At 25.0% G+C, this 26759-nt stretch overlaps 2 protein-coding genes across 3 annotated transcripts in view; both read left to right on the forward strand.

Annotated features, from left to right (window-relative positions):
* Positions 1 to 26759, forward strand: part of LOC114122222 (WW domain-binding protein 2) — a 148624-nt gene that overhangs the window by 38568 nt on the left and 83297 nt on the right. The window contains exon 8 of one of the 2 annotated variants that reach the window (XM_050210533.1): positions 15345 to 15356. The exons of the other annotated variant lie outside the window; for it this stretch is intronic. The gene's annotated coding sequence lies outside the window, so the exon portion shown is untranslated. Of the gene's footprint in view, positions 1 to 15344; positions 15357 to 26759 lie in introns of those variants that run through there. 2 annotated transcript variants of the gene reach the window in all.
* On the forward strand, positions 3740 to 25881 carry LOC114122209 (allatotropins-like). The gene is made up of 3 exons (XM_027984799.2): positions 3740 to 3904; positions 20176 to 20451; positions 25383 to 25881. Exons 2-3 carry the CDS (start codon positions 20192 to 20194, stop codon positions 25516 to 25518), a joined length of 396 nt encoding a protein of 131 aa, XP_027840600.2. The 5' UTR covers positions 3740 to 3904; positions 20176 to 20191; the 3' UTR covers positions 25519 to 25881.

The raw sequence follows: 26759 nt of genomic DNA on the forward strand, positions 1-26759 counted from the left end.
AAAATATAGTAATCGATATTAATATCCATGGGGATTTATTCATATTTTTGTGGATAACGGATCATAAAAATTAGAACATTATCTCTAATAATAATGATTGATATAGGGCCTAGGCAGAGTCGGATTTAGAGGAGGGCTGCAGTCCAGGGGACCCCACAAATTCGGAGACCTCACAATTTTATGATATTCTAATAAGAAAAAAAAAAATATTTTCTTGTTTATGTATAAGGGGTACCCAAAATTCACTCCGCCCACGGGCCATCACATACTTAAATCCGTACCTGAGGCAAGTTAGGGTTTCATAATATTTTAGTCCTTAAAAATGATAAATTAAACAGCTATTTACGTATTCAATAGCTAACATCCGTTCAACTGGTGGTATTTACGCAAATAGGTTTAGTATAAAATATAAAAATTAATTGCTTCTATTATGTATCAAATAGTCGATACTCGTATCTTATGCTATCGTAATTAATATATTTCTTTTAAATTTCAACCTATAGTAGAACAGAACAGAACATAATTTAATAACAATTTGTTTAAAATTATTTACATTTACATTTTAATTTTTTTTAAATAGGGGATATACTAGAATGATAATTATTTATTGAAATTATTTTTATATTTTAGTTGAAGTATTTTTTGAACGTCATGGAAATATTTTCTGAAATGTTTTCTTTTCAACCAACTTTTAGATTTGACTCTCTGTAGCCCCTCTCCACTACGCGCACACTTATTTAAGTCTAAATATGCTATAATAGTATAATATCTATAAAATATTACAAAAAAAAATATTGTGAATGTAAATTAAAAATGCCATTGTTTGTAACTCACAATGTTCCATTAAGTTATATAACTTACGTGTACAATCATATACTTATAGTCTATAGATATTATGTTTTACTGTATTTCTATCTTAATTAATAACCCAAGCAATATATTATGTATTTATAGAATCTAACACAAATATTAGTCATCGCAAACGTGCAAAGTACCCATGTAGTTGTCTCGATAAAATAATTGCAAAGACAAAGTTAACAGAAAACTAATTATTGTAATCGAATGTCGTTGACTAATTAAATACGATGATTGCGATGTGTTAACAAAAGTTTTCACGAGGTATTTTTTGTCACGTGATAATATTACATAATAATCATAATATTATAATACATAGTTCGGCTTTTCGACAAATCAATTACTATAATTGTTCACCCGCGAAGAGACGCGTGTTCATATTATATTATATAATTTAGTGTACAATATGGATCGTTTAATCCTATCAGCGTAAAATATATTAATTAATATGTTTACATACATAGAAAATGGTTCTCTTAAAGCATGAACCAGGTAATATTAAAATATCTTAAAAATAAAATGCATTTTAAAATTTATTTATTTTCATTTATACATATGATATTATAACCATAGATAAAAACTTAAAATAAACTATGATATTAAAAATATTATATCATATGTATAAATTTTAAAACTGCTAGTATTTCCCAAGATAATCCTTAAAGATTTACAATAAAAAAAAATATGAATTAATTAATTGTATATTTTATTATTATATAGGTAACAAAAATTTACAAATGTATTAATAAAACAATTTTATCCGCGAAAATCACAGTATGTATAAGTATCGTGTGATCTTAAATTTGGGCAACAGTAGATACAGCAACATTTACTATAAGTCATCGAAAAAAGAAAATCAAAGTGTAAATAAGTAAATAGATTATACACTGATCGGTTATAAAGCGGTATAATTTAGTATCGATTAGACGTAATAGCCGGATAAAAAATAAAATAAAAAAATAAAAAAATTTGGTCGATGTCGTTTAGATGACCTACACTGGTGCGTCTGCGATAAAGAGATGGAAAAAAATTCGCGTAGGTATACATAATGTATTTCAAATATTATATATATCATATTTAAAGGGGTATAAGATTGGCCGCACAGGCGAGACACCCCACGAAATTGTGTTACACCACCTGTAGCAACTCAGCACGGCTACTATAGGTATAGAAGTTTTCGTAAATGTTCATAAATGAACAAGAATCCATTATAGACCAATTTCATTGGCGTTAATCATACGACACGAAACGTTCGATGAAAATTTTCCATTCTCCCAATAACATATATTTATACGATAATAATATTGTACATGTAGTATAATTTAAACTATATAATGTGTAATAAAGGGATGTTATTCGGAAAAAATTCTGAAAATAATAGTAGCAATATATTGAAAATTGGATATATTTTTTACAGAAACTCCGTACTTGCGCATGTAACCTGTGACAATCGAAATTTTAAAGAAGTATGAATTTCGACCGGAAAGACGTATCGGCCAGAGTATCATTTTAAAAGGAAGTAGAGGGAAGCAGCAGGTAGTACTTATTGGCACGTATATTTTTCCCTGCGTCTTATTGACCTGTTATAAAATTTAGGATTTAGGCCCGATTTGCCGACACCCAATTAGCTGACTACTCGTTTCGCCGAAGAGGAATCCGATCTCCGGTAGAAATGGAAAAAAGTTCCAATTCACCGACAAATCGTATAGTTTCATAAAATACAAAAACAATTTTTATGTGGGAATCTAGAATATTATAAACTAAAATCAAAATGTTGATACAACTACACTATGATAATATTATTTGTCAGTTGACAGTCAGTAATAATTACATCTTCAATTGGTCATACAATAATATTAAATTTAAAATATCGTGATTTATAATAAATTCTTAGCGTGATGTCCAATTTTTAGTTTTGGATAATTTTACACATATAATTGATAGGAAAAGAGGTTCTAACCAGTATTATAAATGTATTGATAATTGTGGGGGTCGAGTAATACACAGAGAAGATTCTAACTATATTATAATGCTATAATAAATTAGAAGAAAGGCAAAAGAAAGGTACCTATAATATTTATAAAATTAAGTGGCATATTATAATAATACATATTTTTCTAATAACGTTTCAAATTATAATTTTAGCCCACAAAATGTTATTTTGGAATACTTGGACGTAATCATGTTCTATTTTCATTTAAAAAACAGAAGCTCGTAAGGTTAGGTATTTTTATAATTAGTTAATGGTTGACAAATAATTTTAAAACAATAAAATAATTATATTTTTAGGTATTGATCATTTTGAACTAATACCTATGTATAATTGTGTGCGGGATGTCGAACGTCGGAAAATCTGATGTCGGCAAAATGGTGTGTCGGTGGGCCCATCAGCACGATACAAAAATTTAGAAATGCGATGATGGTCAATGCATCAAAGTTAAAATATATTATAAAAACCATAAAACGTATAATATATGTATGGAAGTAATGTATATTTATTATTTATATACAAATGTATATTATTTGTGTGTACGATAAAAGCTATTTGCAACTTCGAACTTTTTGATTTTTAATTCATTAGAGTATTAAATACATATATAAATATACATGAGTAATAACCCTTTAACGCCATATTTACACGAATACTTATTGTATTTACTACATACCGAAAAAAACCTGTCCTGGAAATGAAAAACAATTGGAGTGTTTACACTTTGGGAATTGGGAGGGATCAATTGAAAAAAAAATCAAATAGCACCACATGCATAAATCGCAGCTCGTACTAAGTAAATTTTCGTTGTAATATTATTCGGATAACGCACGCGCCCACGACGCCAACACGCCAACAGGTTGCGCGGAAAAAAACTCATATAACAGGGCTCAGGAGTGTTGTCAGGGGGCGTATTTTACGGGACCGTATACGACGCGGTTTGACGCGCTTTTTCCGGTACATATTGCGCTGCGTCTTTGTCGACGGCGTCATTCTGCTTGGTTGTCCCGTCCGCCGCACCCACGTGAGAAACGCGCACCCAAGGCTCAAGTCCGACCGGTAAGTCATACACGATATCGTATAATACACAAATAATATTATACAAGTATAAATTATACTTATAATATAAATTATATATTGGGATGATTCATGCAATAAATGTTTATAGCCATTTATTAAATAGGTAGATTAATAGATGATTTATTTCCCACTGATTCTCTTAAATTGTTATTACAATATGCATATCTGATATTTTAAAAGTTAAGTGTGAAATAATTTTTGTGTCGAAAAAGCTAAGACCACCCCATTAGAAAAAAATGGTTAGAAAATTAAATTTTACGTTATTTTTTGAGTAAGTCAATAAATTACATCATCATAATATTTATACTCTATTATAAGTTGACACACTCCCAAACATAAAATAGAATATCTAAAAACGGTATTTTTTCTAATTTTCTATATTATATACATTGCACATCTGTGAGCATATGCGTATTTAATTTCCTATTACTGATGATCGTTAATTTTAAATAGATAAACGGGATCACTCTAGGGTAGTATTATATATTTGACGTGAAAATACGAAAAAAAATATCTTAAAATACTAGGAACAGATCGTACTCGGATCGAAGATGTTCGTGGATTTGTGTATTTTTGGAGTCAACTAAATCTGGTATTAAAATTCAAAATTATTTTACTTACAATACATACATTCAGCGTCACTGCGAGCGATTCAAAACCCCAATTGCTTTCAGGTTATAACAATACAAATTATAGGTCAATAATTCAAGACTTTAACTAAATATTTAACTTTCAACCAATGTATAAATTGTTTATTTTTATATCTATACATTTTTTTCTGCGTGGTTTTAATCTTGCAATTGAAAGAAATTCTTGTTTCCAGTAAGTGTAAAGATTTTTTTTTATTATTATGCTCTCATAACTCCACAAAAATAAAAATGAACTTTTAATTGACAAGCAGATTTTTTACAATGTAATATATTATAATGTACAGTTATTATGTATTTTCATTGTTTGGAGGGTCTCGTGTGGATAAGAAACTATAATTTACATTTTTGAAGTTGAGCGATAATTTGAACAGTCACATTATTTAATATTTTTAAACTAGATCTAAGGGATTTTAATGTGGGAAGTTGTTGATGTAAATCCTTGCTGTAACACCGCATTTTATGGAGTTTTCCACAGCTGAGTTTTGGTGTATATTTTTTTTATAAGTGTTTTTATTCTATTGATCTATATTTAATTTTTTTTCTAAACTTTTTAAATAATTAAAACAATTTAGGTAAATATTCAATGTATTTATATTTAACGACTGCAGTAACAATAGCACAAAGAAATGTTTTACTAACACTTACATAATAAACTAAATAAAAAAATAGATGAGACATTTTTTTAAAATTTCAATAAGAACTGTTAGTGACTTTAAAATTAATAAACAATTTACAAAAAAAATATCTTTTTTGAAATAATAAAAATAGTGTGGAAAATAAATTCAGAAAAATAATATATAAATTAAAAATAAATCAAATTTTTTAACCGTAAAACTATGTTAATAATTATTCAAACACGTTTTTTTATTCATTCACTTATGAATTAAATTTACTAGTTTTTTTTACTAGTATTAAATAGTATTTTATAGAAGAATTTATCAATTTTTGTATATTGAGATGAATAAAACTAATTAAATAAATGTTAAATTCAAAGTATAAGAATAATAACTAGAATATAACATTTTAAAAGTATTTAGATTTATAATGACAGGTTATAAGTATATGCATTACAATAATGTACACATGGTTATAGAATTAATATTTAAACGTTTGGCTTTGTTAATTTAAACTCATAAAATAATGCCGAAGTATGAAGCTTATAAAATAGATTTTGTTACTTAATGAAAAGTATTTAATCCGATTATGATATGAACAGTATATTTCATTAAACATGATATTAATTTAAAGTTTTTGGTTATAATATAGTACTTATCTATTAGATACTTGTCTATTACCAAATATATTTGGGAAAACTTTAGTATATACCTACTTAGCCAAAACTAATTTAGTTAATAATATGTACCTATATTTTGTTTACGGTTAAATTTCAATGTGCTGTTTATAAGAAACAACTATTTTACAATTATTTTTTGGATAGTAGTAATTTAGTTTTATACTTGTTCATTAGCTATAAAATAATTTCATTTTAATTTAAATATTTTTCGATTGAACATTTTACATTTTAAGGACAGAATGAAAAACATAATTTTTACCTTTTGAACTATGTATTAATATAAAGTGATGATATAATATTATTAGATGAATTGTAATAGGTAGTTAAACCAAGTTTCTTTGAATTTTTTTAGGCTCTATTGTCATTTTGATTGTTATAAACGATAACAATATTACATAATAAATCAATACGTAATAGGCGAATTTTTAAAATATTATTATTATTTTTTTTTATCAACTACAAACATTGACAAAATAAACATGATGCATTGAATATTTAAAAATCCATTTTACGGCCATAATTAACGGGAACTCCAATTTATAGACTTAAACTTTTGAGAATATTATAGTAAGTTGCTTCTTTTCTATCATAAATTGTTTTTTCACTTAAAGTATTATTATTTAAGTGATTTGAAAATAGCTTTTTTGTATATATATATTATATATTAAAAATTATAATACAATTTAAGTTTAACAAGTAGAGAATTATCTACACAAGCAAAAGAATGAAGTCTTTTTAAAATAATTACCATTACATTATTCGAAAATTTAAAAACAGGAGTGATTATAAATTTAATCTATAAAAAAAAAATATATAAAATAGTTATTAAGCTATAACGCATTATACGATATTTATAATATATACTTTTAAAACAATAATAATGCTTAGGAAATTGTGAGGAGACTATTACACAGTATAACATTGACTAAATAGTAATAAATAATAACCAACAGTTTTACATCCTTTTTTTCCTTCTAAAGCGACATGCTACTTTTTGGGGACTGGCCCCATTTCACATGTCAAGGTGTCCAAGATGGTTCCTGGTTAACTAGATAAGTCTAGTTACCTAAGGTGTTGGACGAGAGATTAAAAAGTACGTAAATAGTCAAAATTGTATAAATATATAAGATATTATATTTAAATGCATTCAATGATGAAAATGTATAACACACTAGACTTATGAAAACGACGCGATATACGTAGTCAATTTTTATTTAAGTTTTTAAACTAAAACTTTCTAAAGGTGGGTCTTTAAACTTTTAGAGTATTTATTTTATTTTTAGTTCATTATCAACGAGCTCAATGTTAACTTTACACTTAACATTTTTTATTTATTTATTAAATAATAATTTTTTTCAATACATATATATTATAAAAACTAAAATAAAAATATGTAGGTACCTATAAGACTAAAATATAAGTTTAAAGCTGTAAAAGTATAATTTTATCATCTTAACTTATTATGATGTAGCCTAATTAGAATTGTACAAGTAAAAATATTTTTATTCATATTTGGATATATCCACTCAAATATTATTTTTTTTTTTATTAAATATTCTCAGATAATTTTAGTAATAAAAATATTAATATTCTAATACATTGAGAACTGAATTACTATACATAGGTACTTAAGTATTTTTATAAGTTTTCATAATGTGTAATAAATTAAAAGTTTCTTAATATTATAAATGTTTAGAGCTTAATAAGCTAGGTATCAATATAACGAAGGTACATAATATATATATTATGTATCTTAATATGATATAAAAAAAGATTAAACTTGATTTTTGTTGAAACAAAAATGATTAATATGTTAAGTTTAAAGTAATGAAAAAAATATATCAATAACACAATAAAAATATTCTAACATTATTAAAAAAAAAATTGTACTTTGTTTTGAAATTCAAATAATAATAAGTAACAAGTATCATATCGTACATGCCAAAATTTTAGTTTCTAATTTTTCAATATGTTATTGGTCATATGCATTTTAATAATATTACCTTAAATTGAATATTCGAGTGTGATATGTGCTACATTTTTGACATTATTAGTATCATGGCTGGGGATCAGAAGTTATAGGAGTTGCATATTGTTCTATATGCTCTCGATTTATTGCAAAAACTGAAAAGATAATTTTCTTAATTATTAATAGTTTCCGATATTATAAACAATATATACTTTAAGCAACTTACCTTGTATAATTTGTGTTAATAATTTATTTTATATAATTTGGCTACCTGAAAATCGGTGAAATCCACAGCCTATAATTTCTGATCTGAAATCTGGATTGATGCCTCAGTGGTATTATAAATATTCACGTATGATATTGCTATTGTTATAACAATTTTTAAACATGAAAAGTAGATCACTCATCTTTTTGTATTGTTTTATTTCATAACACTCATTACACCTGGTATACCTAGAAGAGAGGTTTTAGATATATGCGAGATGACTTTCTAGCTAAAATGGTCAAAGTACCATTTACCGGAAGAATTATCAATGAAAACAATAAACATTAAAGGGTAATGAATACAAATACATTTTAGATTCTGAGTGGAGTGATAGATGTTTTTGTTTCAAAATTGTATTTGTTTATTATTACTATTATCAATGACATGAAATAATAATAGATCAAAATAATAAAGAAAAACTAAAAAAATAATTGCAGAAAAATGGGAATACCTATTTACATTATAGTTTTTGACAAACCCTATAATATTTTTTATTTAGTAAGATTGATATAACCAAAGGATTTAGATACTTGAAATGTTTATCAAATATTTTTATTGAGAACTTTTCCTAAGCACTTTTAAATTAAGTATTTACAAAGTATTTTATTTATTTTGGTTGGTTTATTTATAGAAATATAAAAACTTAAAATTTTTTTTCGATTTATGTTGATAATTTTTTTTTTTAGTCAAAAATGTAATACAAGATTTGTTTTACATTACTTATTATACTGCAATTAAAAAAAAAAATTTACATTGTCACAATAGTTTTAAAAAATTGAGTATTCAAACCATAAGTATAAAATAACTAGCTTATAATATTATATGCATGGACACTTTATAACATTAAACTATAACTAAATTAACATTTTCTACTTACAATAACAGTTTCAAAATATTCAGATTAATTTTAATTTTAGAATACTAATAATTGATAATAAATAATAATATAAATTAATTATTAAATATCCTTATGAATAGAGGCTTGACTGAATAGTCGAAAAATGCCATTTCAGGTCAGTACTATTTTTCGTATTTAACGATTTATCAATGAATTCAAATATAACACATTTGTTACAGTTACCTACTGAATGAAAAAGTATACTCAACATTTACTATATATTAGTGTAAATTCCCTGTTTCATTTTATCAGTCCTTCAACTGTGATAAATTTAAGCTGACATTCGATTAACACTTTTAAAAACGAAAATAATTAAAAGATTTTAAAAAAAGTATGTACATTTATAAAGAAAATCCACTTAATACTGGTTCTACCAGTAAGTGTTAAGAATTATAAATTTAAATTGTCATTACGCTTATGGAGTATGGTATACTGGTATGAAACTTTTGATATTACCGAAAAACATGTAATATTTTAACACATAATATTTAAGAAATCATGAACGTATTACGTAGTAGGTACTAGGTAGATATTATTTTGTTTTTTGTTCTCGAAATTCAAACATACTTATAATATAATAATAATTTAATGTATCATATTATTATTAATATAATGTTTAAAATATATACTAATCAACAATACTTACTCGTGATATCGTCAAAAATGTGTGAGTGGGAAGGAATGCAATCTCGGTACATAATAATATTATATTGCTCTCTAATAATAAATGATAATAACTATCGTGTGTGATGTACATACAGACAATTCACAATCGTAGTACATGAATTATATTTTTCTACCAAGATATGTGAATAAGTAATAGCGAATTGAATAAAAAATAAAATGTTACATTTAAATACCCGAAAGAGAACATCAAAAATATAGCAATAGAGTGAGTGAGTGAAAGAGAGAGAGAGTGTCGTGTGTGTGTGTATGAGCTGTGTGTGAGAGAGAGAGAGATGGTTATTGAGAGAATTTAAAAGTCTATTGTATGCGGACTGTACATTTCGATGTTGGAATTCACAGCGGACGACAATAGAATGCCGATTACGACATCCTCGGACGATTTTATCCTTTTTATTTTTCATAATAACTCTCCGCCTTTAGTAACATAAGACCACGTGGATGGATTTTGGTAAGACGAAGTTGTACATAAACTATAATAATATACGCATTACGTACTTACCTACCTATTATAATATGTGCATACATTGGATGTGATGTGTATACCTATAGTATTTACTTGCGCAAAACTCGCGTTTGACGAAAAACAAACTTTGAAAAATTGTCTCGACCTAGTTCTCTCGGTGTCTCAAATATCTGTACTATACTCACTACGTTTTTGGTTCCCTTTTGGACGAGATATACATTTAAATTATTTTATTGACCAATTTCGACACTATCGACAAGAATTAATTAATTAACATTGAACCACACCTAATATAATTTTCCCACCTTTGATACTTTCATACTAACAATAATAATTGCTCATCGATGTCTCTAGCTGTATATTCAAAGATCCAATGGTTTTTTTTTTTGTACTCGGTTTTTTTTCTGCTACTTTTCGCAATGGTTTACAAAGATAATGATGATAAATATGCAAAAATATTGTTTATTCGATTGTTGCTGACTCTAGCGTGTATACTTATACGTGTTTAGTATTATTAATTTCGTATTCTCAATGGGGAAAAGATTCGAAATGATTTCGTATTCAACGTATCTACTTCCTTGAAATTTTATATTTTGGTTATTAATTTATTATCATCAGACACGTATTTAGGAATTTTGCACCTCAGGTTATCTGAGTTCCATTACTTTTTTTTATCACTCAAATGACTTAGTTACCGTATTACATCAAAATGCTCTTCAAAATGTACCACCCCTAAAAATTTACTGTCCGGGGCCTAAGTACTCCTGGCTCCCCTAAATACGTCACTGATTATCATAACTATCTTTAACTATAGGTAGATATAGAAAATAATTTCTAGGTATAGCATCATTTACATAAAAAAAAATGATTTATAAACATCGCATACTCACCAGCCTACATGGCGATATTATTCTGTATTAGTCGTCCAACATTTATCACATATTATTGGTTTTTTATATAAGTAGTAAATTATTAAAGCAATATTTCCAAATAAACATAATTATAAGTTTTAAAATTTAAAAATTACGTGCAAGTGTATCCTTACGCGTACGCTTTGAATATTATTTAATATAATATTTTTTCTAAATAATCTTAAGTTGATACAAAAAACATATTTTTTTGTTTTTGTAAATGAATTAAGGTAATAAAATCGAGTACCTTTCTATCTTATACACAGATTAAACGTGTATCAATACTAAGAATAAAAGATAAATAATATGATAATTATTATCAAAATGCACATATAACCATATATTCATGAACGTGTATTTTAAAACCTGTGTGATGTATAATAGATCAAACTTATTGAAAAAAAAATCAATAAAACATCATAAATCCCTATGTTGAGGTGGTTAAATTTTAGTCACGCATGCGATCGCCGCGCAACTAGCAGATAAGTTGATGAGCGATGTTTTAAGGAACGTTTGTTGCGTACAATTAATGTATATGTTCCTCGTCTCTACCATTGATTTGATGACTCAGTGGAGTGATTAAGACACAAGGTCACAGATATAAAATAATATTCGTGTGTTAAAAATCCCAACACTCGCAGTTATTAGTTGACAACATAGAGTTGTCCACGTCAATTGACTCGATTTGAGTATTAACGCGTCTACGTCGTGCTTTAATCGAATGAAATATAATGGCTACCAATGAAACTGTATTACATGATGAACAATCAACATCTGAAGAATCGAAAATACGTAAATCTGAGTTATATAAACAGTTAGAAAAAAAAATGGAGGAGTTGGAATGCCAATTCAAAAACATCACTTTAAACCGCGTTGTGCCGAAGATGTGTCCAAAAAAGGAGAATTATATAGTAATTTACTCGTCTATTGAAAATGAAAAAACTCATATGCGCGTAAAGCGTATGCAATTAGCTAATATCGAAATCCTTGATAAAATAAGTCAACAGTTTCGGGACAACCCGGAAAAACAGTACAAAGCTAATACGGAAAAAAAATTCGGTTGGTTACGAAATAGTCAAAAGATTTTACAAGTTCAATGTGCAAATGCTGTGTTTACGTGGGTAAAGTTTTGTGAACAATATCCGCACATGTGTTACGGGTTTAATTTTTTGAATAACACGCGAACTAAATGGACGTTCCTCGACGAAACCGAACTGAGAGAAAAGTACCGACGTGACATGGACAGTCACAAATCCAATAAAAAACAATTGGAGCTCAATAAAGCGTTTGAAGCTTTAAATTTGAAGGATGAAGACACTGCAGTAGCCCGCTGTCTCACGCGACAGGTACACGATTTTTCCTCTAGCATCAAAAATTATTTTGAAAATGTTAGGTTAAATAATGTATTAGAAGATATGGAACCTGAATCAACGGCTAGATGCGGCAGTAACACATAGGCTCATGATGAAATTTATCAACAGTTAGTAACATACATATCACATACATTGTACGTTTCAAGTTGTACAAAACTCAGGTCGTTACAAATCATAAAATTACAGAATCACAACTGACGACACTACATTATCTGTAAAATTATGATAATATGAAAATAAATAAATGTTGGTAAGTACTATGCCCACGCAACATTTATAAGACATTAATATTTCCACCATATTGTTATTAACTTGACTACAAATAATAAAATAAAACATGATAATTATTTATTTATTTTTAATATAATTATTTTAATATTTTAAAAATACCTTTAATTTTTTTTAAATAACATATTTAACTTAAATGCCATATATTTACTTATATACATACATATTATATTATATATGAAGACATAAAAAATATTTATAATAATTAAGTGTATAATTTAAGCTATATGATAAGTGTATTTTTCATTACATTTGTTAAGTTATTTTGAAAGAGAAATTTTGAGTACGCCTTATTTAACCATATAAAAAAATTAAATAATATTGTATTTATCATAGATATCTTATTTTAAACAAAATAAAGTATTTGTATGGAACATTTTTTTTATATTAATACAGTATAATCAGTTTAATTGGGACCCATTGGGCAATGACCAATTGTCCATATTATTGGACTGGAATGGACTATACCAATTTATTTTACTGTATATATTTCAAAGCACTTTTATGATTCATATTATATTAAATAGATTTTATTATATATTATACGGTGATTCAAAATGTATTTTACAGTCATTTTATCATATACATATTTTGAATATTTTATAAAGGATAATGATGTACGATACGGACATTTTTTTATTTAGATAATCCTAAAAATATTTGTAAATTTTATATTTTTATACACTAGTTATGTAAAACCTAAGAGAATAATGCAGTAAACATTGTAAATCGAATTATTGTGAAGATAATAAATACTAATACAAATGGCGAATTGGCGTGTCTACTTAAACTCATGTGAGCATAAATTTTAACATTTAAACCTGAACATTATTTTAATTATAATACTATAAAATATGCGTTATAGTTTGTTTGCAGTCCTTAGTATGTATTTTCTAACCCAACAAAACATATATGTAAAATGATAGCCAAGTTCGATTAAATAATATGCTTTGGTTGTTGACTTCAACGACAAAAGAAGTGAGATCTAAATGGATGCCAAGTTCAATGGTCAGTCCTGAAATTTATTTATAACAACATAAAATATAATTTCTTCTTATCACTTAGGATAATGTTTTGAAGCCTAAGGTCTGACTTGGCTAGTTGTCATATACGAATTATTATTAAGTACAACCAAAACAGTCATGGAAGAGCACTGTGTTCGATAGCTAGTTTCTACCAGCAAGCCAAATTTTTAGAAGGATAAAAAAGAACTTACTACTTTAGAACTTGCGAAGGCTATAACATAATTTTATTCGTATATGGAAACTAGCCAAGTCAGACCTTAGGCTTCAAAACATTATTCTAAGTGATAAGAAGAAATTATATTTTATGTTGTTATAAATAAATTTCAGGACTGACCATTGAACTTGGTATCCATTTAGATCTCACTTCTTTTGTCGTTGAAGTCAACAACCAAAGCATATTATTTAATTGAACTTGGTTATCATTTTACATATATGTTTTGTTAGGATATCATTACTTTTTTGTAAGTAAATTATTAATAGCTATTAAATCATATTAAAATAATTTCCAAATGGTTTTTAATAAACTATCGTATTTTCCTACATGTATGGGTTATAATTTTTTTTTTTGTGTTTTATTTATATTTTCCTACGTTTACGGGTTATAATTTTTTGTTTGTGTGTTTTTATTTATATTTTCCTACGTTTACGGGTTTTTTTTTTTGTGTGTCATTATTTATATTTTTGATGAGAACATTATCTATGTTTTGAAATATAAACAATATTTATATTATGTATATTTTACCTGACAATATTATTGGTTTTTATTTTTGTTTATTCTTAGTACTGATTTTTCCCCCGAAATGACTTCATTTCGATCGTCGATAACAATAATTTACCATGACGTATTCTATAGATAAAGTTTATTACTATATACTATAATTCAGTTACTATTACGTCTAACATTATAAAAAAAAAAAAATAATAATATTTATTATAAAATATTTTCTGTTGTATAATATACAGAGTATAAAATATATGTAAAATTAATATACAATTACTTTATCTCTTTTTGAATATATTTTTAATTATCATAATTTTATTGACTATAATTTCTATTGGTGGGTGGGTAATTCATTATTTGTAAGAATAATTATTTAATTATTTTAATTGTAATATTTAAAAAAAAATAATATTAATTACATACAAAGATAGAAAAAAAAAGTATGTTGCTGCGCGCGGGTCGACAATATCGACATTCGACACATATTCGGCTGTACGTAAAGTTAGCGGAACAATTTAAGTCAATACTACATTAAATTAGAGGCAATTAATTAATTAATTGAAAAATAAAACATAATAGATAATTAATTGCAAAATTATAATAAAATCAATTGATAAAAAATTAAAAAATTTTAAATTAAAAATCTTCAAGTTTCTGATTTTTTCCTTTGTATTAACCTAACTACCTATCTGTATGCCAAATTTGAACTTTCTAGGTCATCTGGAACCGGGTTAGAATTTTGATCTATAGGTAAGTCAGTCAGTGATAAAAATTATGATTTTGGGACGTTAATATCTAAATAACGGTTTGAGGTATGTTTATGAAATTTGGAAAACATATGTATCTCGTAAGTCTCAATATATGAGCCAAATTTGACATGTTTATGTGGAATAGTTTTTGAGTTATGAGGGGGTCAAAAGTGGCTCCAAATGGTTCGTGTAATATTACACACGGTGCTGCTCGCTAGTTCTGTAGCTAGAACTTGGCTTGACACGCTACCGCGTGTCTAGATTTTTCTACAATTCCATTGCTCGTTAGTGATGTTTAGAAAAAACAATAATTCTATGCCAAGCGCAGAAGACATTGACTAATTATAGACAACGATAACAACATTATAGATAACGATTATGATTTTGATTATCTATACATTATATTATAGATAATATATATTTTATGCAAAAAATATTTTTTAGTATTAAATTAACGAGTTGTATTTATCACCTGTTACATTTTGCACTATATTTATTATTAGTTTATTACATTTATACTGGTACTAACTGCTTGAATAATTAAATTTTATAACTATCATTATAATAAATATTTAAATGTTTCCCAATTTAAAAAAATATATTTACTTTTTAAATGCGACGATACGACGATATGTAATTTTGGCGTATTGTGTTGTTGCGGGATCTGTATACAAAATAACAATCATAAGTGAAGAAGAAAACGTATGGGGATACCTAATAACAATAATATGCAAATTTACAAAACAAACACCCGAGATATAGAGATCGAATCTTATCACTAATTGTTAAATGTTTTAATTTTTTTAATATGGCTATTTAAATAGACTTCACGTAGTGTACTTACATACACTTTCACAATATGGAACGATGAACTTCATTGTCGCCAATGGACAACCACTCGAATAACAATTCAAGATCTGGTTATGTCTATGATAAGTCTTAGCATAACTAAAACACTATAACTTTTTTGATGACATGATATTTATTAAGGAAGCCTGCTGTAAGAATTTGTTAGATAGTTAGATGATTTGTTGTAAAACTAAAAAAGTTGCGAAGTGGTAATGAAACTATTAAAAATTATCAATATATAAAAATAAAATGATAGATTTCAATTAATAATTTTTGCATATTAACTAATCAATCGTTACGTTTTTACGTCAAAAATATTAACATTTAATAACTATTAGGCTTGATATATGAGTAAATGACTACATATTATTATTTTTAAGTAATAATTATAAACTATATGGCTTTACACTGTCTCTACCTCCCTCTGAATTGTATAATTATAACCAAAACCAAAAACCTAACCGAACTTATCTCTGAAATGTCTTGGCGATTGTCTAATCGTCTAAACATTTTTTTTTTTTTTAATTAATTAATTAATTATAAATAATATTTTTTCGGTATTAATTAATATTATGTATAATATTGAATATTTTTCGATGAAGTATAGGTAGGTACTATTAATTTTGAGTACTAAACTATGCACACGCATCTTATTTGGTATTTTTATTTCATAATATTATACAAATAATCTCGTTGGCACAAGCGTATAAAATTTATTAAATATAACCAGTAATAACATTGTTAGATTTTCATAGTTGTAATTTAGTATTTATATACTGATATTTCTATCATTTAATATCAAATCTCTAAAAATATTTAATATGTATTTTATGATAATATAAATTTATATATATTAAGATAAACAATACTAAATCTTACAAGATTAAATTATAAAAATATTGTGTTTATTAAAATGTTAACCAACTGTTGAGTCTAAATTTATCTTTGTCAATTCATAGTAATAACGTAGGCAATTGTAAAATACGACGTGTATAAATCGTTATACTATAAACGGCATATAGTTTTGTAATGCCAATAATAATGAATAATGTAATGTATAGTATTATGAATGTACAAATTGTAGAATATTTAGTGTAAAATAGTTATTCAAACTCATTATATAAATTAACGTAAACGAAAACAGGTTTACTTAAAAAGTTAAAATAGTATTAAATTAAATATTTTTTAAGAAGGTAGTTCATCAGATAATATGGTTTGTTCAAACTTTTACAACAAAAAATGTAATTTTTCATTTATTGTATGAATCATTATAAGAACTAAATAAGAGAACAGTAATTTAATATTAATTGAATTTAATTTAAAAAGTTTTCATTCTTATTTTAGACGAGTCATAGGTAATTAAAATCCAGTTATATATTTATAATAAATGCATAAAAAGTTAAATACCATAGAAGAAAAAAGTTAACATTTTCGTATACAAATTTGATAACTGTAGATCATTATCTCCATAAATGAAATATTTTATTTAATGAAATATGTAAGTACAAGGTTAAATCTGATTATTGATCATTTTTGTAAATAGAATAAAATATTTTACTATTTATATAAAATTGTATGTCTATAAATTAAAATTCAGATGGATATTGTCAGTAATTGATTGCCATTTGTTAGTTTTATTTTAAAAGGACTTATGTACAAGTTTCATTGTTTATACTCAAGCTTTCTCTCTCTCTCTATATATATATATATATATGTAAATATCATATTACTTATATATGCGTTTACTTGATTATATTCCGTATTTTTCAATATCTTCTTTGAAAATGAACAATCGTTTGATTCTCAATAATATGTTACATTATAATAATTATTTTTCACCTAACCGTTGAAACATTTTAAGAACAGTTATATACTCTTATACATAAAATATACAATACGTGTGAATGTGTGTTTGTATAATACATTTATTATTACGATTATATAGGTAACTATACTCATAAAACAAATTATGTTAATTTTCTGCAGTATATTTATAAATATGATATTCATATTCATTTGATCCAAAAAGTTAATATTTCATTTAAATTTAAGTTGAGCAATAAATTATTTTTAAAAGGTTTATTTATTATTTTATGAAATATCAGCATAACACTAATTAAGGTTTACTATACATTCAAGTGTTTTTTTAAAGTAATGTAAAATGCTTATAAAGAAGGACAGAATATATAATATAACCGTATATTTTTTTTATTATGGAATTAATATTATATACAACGTATTATAAATACCAAAAAATAAATGTCTTAAATTCTTAAATGTTTTATATTTAAAAAATGCGATGATTTCAAAACGAGGCCAATTTTATGAAATAAATGTTGGGTTGATAGAAATTGCAAATTTGATCATTTGGAACAATTTGATGACGCCGATTGGAACAATATTATCCAATATAATAACTATTAAGAATTTAAGCATAAGTGTAGCACATCAAATTAAAAAAAAATTATTTGTATAGGTGGATATTTGTTTCACGAAAATAAAATCTATTGCATATTCATTATATAATTAATTTTAAATTGGTTTTATTTAGATGTTTTTATTCGACATGTTAGTTTCATATAAAAATCTAAATGATATCCAAGAAATTTAATCTTATTAAAATGCAAATGAGTTCCTATAATATTACCTATTTAATATCTAAAGATGATAACATTTAAAATAATCAAAAGTATTAACCAAATCACAAGGTTTTATAATAAACAACTCTATTGTAAAAAAATGTACTCGTTTATTATTATTTTATACAGAACAATAAGTATTAAGTACATATAAAGTGTTTCATGATCAAAAGTTCTTGATAATGTTTATTGATGCAATTTTAATATAAATATGTACTACTATAGGTAAACATTACACATTGAACAAAATAAATATATAACAATTTTGATTATAGACTATAGTTACTTCATGTTTGTTATTAAATTGAATATTAAAAGTAAACAAAAACAGAACTTATGATTTTTTACCATAACGTAACTCGATTGCTTATAAATTAGAATTCATACTATAAATGCATGCATGCATGCTATAATAATATCAGATTTTAACTAGGTGAACAAATTAATTTTTATCGATGAAAGTTTAGATCTATAAAAAAAATTATTTGGCTTTATTGTTTATAATTATAAATATATATAGTCATATACTTTAGAAATATTATACATAAATCACGTTTAATTTATATTTTAAAATTTATAAAAAAAAAGATACATTACATAGGTAGTATGTTGTATGTAAGTTGTAAGTTTAATAGTAAAATATATTTATTACCTATACTTCTTACATACGTTCATTCAAGTGAGTTAAATATTGAATTGCGCAAGAGAAACTCAATATTGTTTTAAAAATGTTAAATTACAAGCTATATGGACTTTTCCGGTAATATAAGAGTTTATACAAAGTTTATAAATATAATATAATATATAATGTATACATATTTACACATACGTGTGCAGAAACTGTCATAAAGATGTCAAAGGTCATAGATTTATAAAAGAAAATAATAAAAGAGCGGAAAAACACATCGTTTAAAACTGTAAACATAAAGTTTTCTTAGTGATTCTATCAGCCTACTATTATTCAAAACTTTATATAATATAATAGTTACTGGTGCTATGCAGATCAAATTTCAAACAAGACAAACAACAAATATTTTAAAACAAATGTATGTTACACGAGCATGTAGTAAATATGACATTGCAGAGTCGACCCTATAACAGTAACAGTTAATGGTACAAACTCTGACTTTTTTTTCGGAATTCCTATGATTTTGCAATAGTGCAATAATAATAATTAATTATACATATGGTATAATATTATATTATTATTTAGTTCATATATTATCGTTGTATATATTTTGTTGATTATCGTTTGAGATATTAGTCGATTTCGTTTTACATTCCTTACCGAAAGCAATTTAAAATATATTTAAATGTGGTGTGTCAGCAACCACTAATAACTAAACCGATATAAAATATAATTTGGTAAAATATAATATGGTATTTAAAAACTCAATTCTGTACATCATATTAAAAACAAATATCTCAAAAATTAACTTTGTCAATACAAGTCCATTGATTTGTTTCAGGTGGATTTTCCAAACCATGTCAGTTAACAACAATATAATGGTCCGACTGTTGGTTATAGAGATCACGTTTTTGATATTAGCTGTCGTCAACTCATACCCGGCGTTTGAAGATAACGAATTTAAACATAAAAACAGAGACAAAGGGAGAGCTATAAGAGGTTTCAAAAATATGGACTTATCTACAGCTAGAGGGTTCGGCAAACGAACCGACCATTACGTGAATTTAATGCCATCGGATTTATTTGTGGACAACAAAGAAGATAGCTTCAATCAAAAGTAAGTTTTTGAGTGCGTTTAGTTTATGCGGATATGAAAATTTATAGTTAAGTAAAATTACGACATAGTCATTTTCTGAATTGCATATACGACAAAAATAGAAGAAATCACAAGAATGTTCCTAAAACGTCTCTGTAATTTTGTGACGATGATAAAATTGTAACAATAATTCTTAGTCTTAAAACACCTTTAGGAAAATTTTACAATACCTAATAAGTTTATAAAATGTTTCAGTCATTCAAATTTCATTTCTATGTAGTTAAATTTCAACGGTTTTTAGGTGTTGGTTATTTAATAAGAAATGAATAATGTTGTATTTTAATTTCCTATTATTCACATTCAGTAGCCTATCTTTGATATTATATTGTTTCAAAACAGAAATATAATTGTACTGTGTGCCCCAATACATTACTGATTTCACAATAAATTTGATTCTATGATTAATATCCTGAAGATATTTTATATTTTTCTAATAATCAAATAGTTGAGATAGAGTATTTTGAACATGGCAATTTTTTTTTTTATAGTTGGAAATTATTTTAATCCAAAATATTCATTATATAAATGATATCAAATATCTTAGATACCTAAGCTTATGTAAAGGAGTTAGAGGTTCATTAAATTAACAGTATAATGATAATATAATATATAATAATAATATAATATTATAATATATAATATATTGATAATACCTTGGAGCATTAAAAATAATATTTGAAATATTTGAATAATTATAAATAGGTACTCAACTATTTACATTATTGAATGAAAAATAATTAACTTTCTAAAATTGATTATTGTATTCATTTTATTACATTAATATTATTTGAGTAATGAGGTTCTTTAAGCTAAATACATTTTGGGATTAAAATTAATTATATTTAATAACAATTAAATCGTATATCCCGAAAATGATAAATCAAAATTATCGAAAACTCAAATACATAATAATATTATAGTTACCTGTTATTAACTATCTATCTTGTAATATAATTACTAATTATATTAAACAATATTAATTAATTTTGATAACTTCAAATTGTTTATTCTCTCCTTTCTCTTTCACGTTTGGGTTATCATTATGACACAATTGTCAAATAATATAAATATATAGATACATAGCATTTTTTTAATAAATTAATTAACTGATTACCTATTCTTATAAATAAATTTTTATAAATTAGTAAACATTTAGTAATTTTTTTTTTTTTTTTACTGGTCTTATATAAAGTCAAAAGCTTAAATATTTGTGGGAAATTATCTATTACAAATGTATACATTTTTTTATAAAAAATAGAGACTAAAATAATTATTAGTATTTAAAAACAGTAATAAACCAAAAAATAATGTTGTGATAATTATTTTTATATTATTATTCCTGAAAAATATTTATTATCAAATATGTAAACACTTACTGTTATAAATTCAAAAAAACACAAAGGATTATTGAATCAACATGTAGCAACGTATAATATGAAGTCAGATATTAAAGTTGTGCACGGAATAAAAATTTTCAGTTTAATATAATTTTTAACTATTAGGTATTAATACAAATTATTGAATTATAACCATTTGTTACAAACATTGTTGGGAAAATTACTTTTTTAAAGGAACTTGTTCCCGTTTCTCGTTAATGTTGAAAAAAGTAACACTTATCCTCTCCATTTAATTTTTTTTCTCTGAGCGGCTGTAAATAACTATTCACTAATAACTGTTTACAACCCAATATAATAGATCAATTACCATTTCTGAATAACAATCGTACTTAGATTGAACTTTAAATGTGATAATTTTTGATTTTTGATCATTTAAAATCATAATAAATCCTAAAATGAACTAGAATTTTCAAGATGTCCCGATTTTTAACAATAAGTATTTAATATATTTGTGTAATTCCAAAAATGTTTTTCGTAAAGACTTACATTTTTAATTAAATACTTAGTATAATTATTAGTTTTTGATAAGGTATTATTAAGCAATAATTTTGATATGACGATTTTCTTCAGTGATTGAAGTTAAGTTATTTTGAAAAAGAACCACTCAGAATTATTTTATTTTATTATTTATTAATTATTAATATGAATTTTAGCATATTATTATGCTTCATTTTTTATTTATGAGATAGAAGTATAATTTTTATATGATTATTATGCTACTATAGTAATAATAAAAAACTGAATTAATAAGGAACGTAAAAAACCCAGAATGCGTTATAGGTATTGAATTATTATTGTTTTCGTAATCGACTTGTTTAGTAAATATATTGAACGTATGGATTGTTGGTCTACATATTATAACCTGCAGTACCCATACGGTCAGTATGCCTATAACATCGATATCGGCCACTTCAAAGTTTAAGATTTGGTGTTGAATTTTGAAACTTCTTGTAAGAAGTATGTAATATGCACCGATCAATTCAGTGGATGTAGAGAATCGTTTTCTATGTTTAAAAATATAGAGAAATATATGGTAATTAATTCTTTTTTTAATTTAAATTAATTTTTCAAAAATTTTTATTTATTTTTATAACTAGTTCGTGTTAAATTTTGGTCATGTTTTTTTTAAACAATCGTGTGCTTTTTTAGTTGATTATTATGCTTTAAAATCCGACACCTAATGATTAATGTACAGAATGAACATTATAGCATTTATTATTATTTGTATAAGATAGGATATTGTCGTTCATATGAGCAATCGTGATAATCTTTATTAGTCGTTGTTTGAATGTTGTTGTAGACTTGTCTATCAGCACATATACCGTTTCGATCATGTTTTTATTTTATTCTAATGTATATATAAGTAGTTTATTATAATAAATCGTAATAACACATAGAACAATAGTTATCTATGCTATGTTATTAAATACAAATCTACAGTTCACTAACGATAAATTTTAACCGTCACAAACACGGTTATAGTTTGTATAATATATTTTATTGGTAATTTTTTAATAACTAACCAAGTCATTATGAATCCAACATTACCAACACTAAATAATTTATAAACAATATCATCATTAAAATAACATGCGTTTCATTTTTTTTTTTCATAATAATATGAGGAACGAAAATTTGCATTCACGTTAATAATTAATAAGACCTCTTTACCGTTTATGGTTTTATATTTGAAATGGAATGCATTTCAAGCTTCGTTCCTATGAAAAGACCGCGTTCCTACCCTACACTATAGTTAAATAAATAGTAAATGATATAATATTGGTTTTGTTAGTTTTGTAACATAAACTTAAGAGAACATGGATTGTTTTTTTTTCATTTTTCGTGTAACACAATTTAAAGTTTAAAGTGCATTGCAGTAGGTACCTATATACACATGTGAAGATTTTTCTTGATTATTTAAATACATTTCTTAGATTTTTATTTGTTATTAATTGAACTAATATAATGTGTATTGTCGCAAATTAGTTGTTAGTGAAATTATTCAGTATTCTCATTTAATAATTTCGTTTGTGTACTACACTTATGGGCCCATACTTGATTATACAAAAAAAAAAAGGCCTGTTGAATAACATTAAATATAATGTTAGCAATTAAAACCATATAATTGTTGTGATTTCTTTTTTTATTTTGACTTGTTCTGACTTTGTTGATTATAATATGTTGTATATCAATGTTTAGAAAACACTTCTGGTGTTTACATTCTAGTATATGCTATTATTTTTTCATAATTTAAAAAAAGAACAAGAAAATTCTATGGTTGCGTATCAAATTTTAAGGAATAGAAAATAAAAAATAACATTTTATACTAGCGTATTTATTTTTTGGTTCGTGTGGATATCGGATCTCGGGCTGTTTGTAAAGGTCTAAATGAAAGTTTGCTGAGAAAAATAGAAGTGCAGAGTGAATGTATATAGAATGTAGTATTCCTGATATGTCCGGTCTGAAATATTATTTAATATAAAAGGAGAAAAAACAGCGTAACCCACTACAGCAGTGTATCTATTGGTTCAGAATAATGGACTGTTTGGTACAATCTATATAATATAAACTATAGACTATAGACCCACGCACTGAACTATAACTGCATGGAACGCATTATATTTTCGAATAGAGTTTTTTTCTATTTTATTTACACAGATATTTATATCCACACAGTTTTTGTCCCGAATTAAAATGAATCATTCCGTCATTCTGTGTATGAAAATTCTCGATTACCGTAACACGCCCGCGGTGATATAATATAATATAATATCTGTCCGTTTCTAGTTTGAAGTAAGTGTAGGTACTGTCGTCATATAAGTGGGTTTCGCCAAGGAAACTGAATGATATTTTGATCAGAAAAATAGTTCATGAAATAGATATTGTATGTGACACTATTTTTGTACATATACAATGATTTTAAAATATTAATCCTATAGAATAGTATACTATATCAAAAATAATAAAACAATATATTTTAGGACTTATTGTTTATTAATTAATGACAATTATTTTTTTTCATTTTTGTACATTTATTTACAAAAAAATATACAATATACCGTGTATATATATACATAAATTGAGTACAAACAATAATTATTATAAATTTATATAAATGATTATTATACTTAATAACTAAAAATGAAAAACTTAATTTATAATTTGAAAAAATTATCTAACTATAAAATGTATAAAAGCAATGATAACACCTAGTCTAAAAATATAGTTTCATTTATTTATTTTTTATTGAATAAACTATTTATGTGAACTTGTTTTAGAAATGTATATACTATATTATAGTGTATTATCTAAAGGATATGATTATAGGTATTACATTGAAACAAGTCATAATTATTATCTTTCAAATACTTATCCTATATAGCACAAAATATTATAATCGACAATGATAATAAACTTATTATTTTAAACAGTAAAATAACAAAACATAATATACTTAAACAAAAAATAAAATAATACAAAAACACTTGTCCGCAGTATACCGTTGGATGTTTCTTTGGAAAAAATATTGAAGAACAAATACAACAATTTTATCGAAATGCTAATCGATGTCAACCACGACGGTTATATTTCCAGAGAAGAATTGCTGCAGTCAATTGATGGTGAATCATAATAAAAAGTTATAAATAAATATAAATTATACATATTATTAAAGTCAGTTTCACTTACAAATAATTTGATTGTAAATGTCTTCAAAATTAAAAATATTTATATAAGTATTATAATGTAATTGTCATTGTAGCGAATTTATTTCATTTAAGTGGAAATTTACGTAGGTACTTTAGTTTTATGATTGTAATAATAATCAACCACAATTTTATGTAGTAGTACCTATAAAACATTGACTTTTTCGAAAACTAAAATTGATACTCAAAATGAAAAACGGGATCTATATATACATGAAATATGTGATGGCTGTTAAAATATTGTTTATGCTTAAAAAATGCTAAAATATAAATATATATGTATTCTGGAACTACTGTTTTTATACATCCTTATGTTCTTTTGAAATATGAAAAACCAGAAAATGTACAAGTAAAAGCTGAAATGAAAATTTTTTAAATATTTTTTTATGTTTTTAATCGATATCTATATTATTATTATTTCAGTTTAATAGTTGATAAAAAATGTTAATTGCTGGATAGGTCCAATGTGAGTATGAAATAAAAAAAAATAAATTTATATTATTTACTTTCAGTTGTATAAAGATTATTTAATACGTGTGATATATTAAATAAAACGTTTGATATAGGTAAATAAAATAATTGGGTAGGTTAAAAGAGAGTTTGTATTTATTAAGTTGATATTATAAAAGAAATCTTTGAACATTATAACTAATATAGTGGTAATTAATAGCATTAAAAAATAGTAACAAACATAATGAAATTTTACTTAAAATATTCCATTTTAAGTCTATATGGTGACGGTACATACATAGTTGTATGTTTAGGTAATATGTATATTGTATGTTATGTTGAGTGTTCATTATAAATAACTTACTTTGCATTTTAATATTTCAATCATATTTTATGTAAACAAAAAATAAATACATACCTACCACAGTATATTATATAAAGTTGTAGTATACTATATAGATATTATATTAATTGTTTCTTTAATACATAATCATGGTGGGTGAGGGAAATATTAACAATATAAAATGATTCGTGTATTCATGACCAAATTTATGATATACCTACAATTATTATTGAAATGAACGTTGATGGATTATGGAGAAAAAAACATCGCTCATTAATCATTTTTTCAGCTGAATTGTTGAAATGAAAAACTTAAACACCACAGAGGTTTAAATATTTAAAAGTGACTTATAAAATCTGTTTTAATAAAGAATAC

This window comes from Aphis gossypii, chromosome 1 (genome assembly GCF_020184175.1).
Source record: "Aphis gossypii isolate Hap1 chromosome 1, ASM2018417v2, whole genome shotgun sequence".
In the NCBI taxonomy this organism is placed as follows: Eukaryota; Metazoa; Arthropoda; class Insecta; order Hemiptera; family Aphididae; genus Aphis; species Aphis gossypii.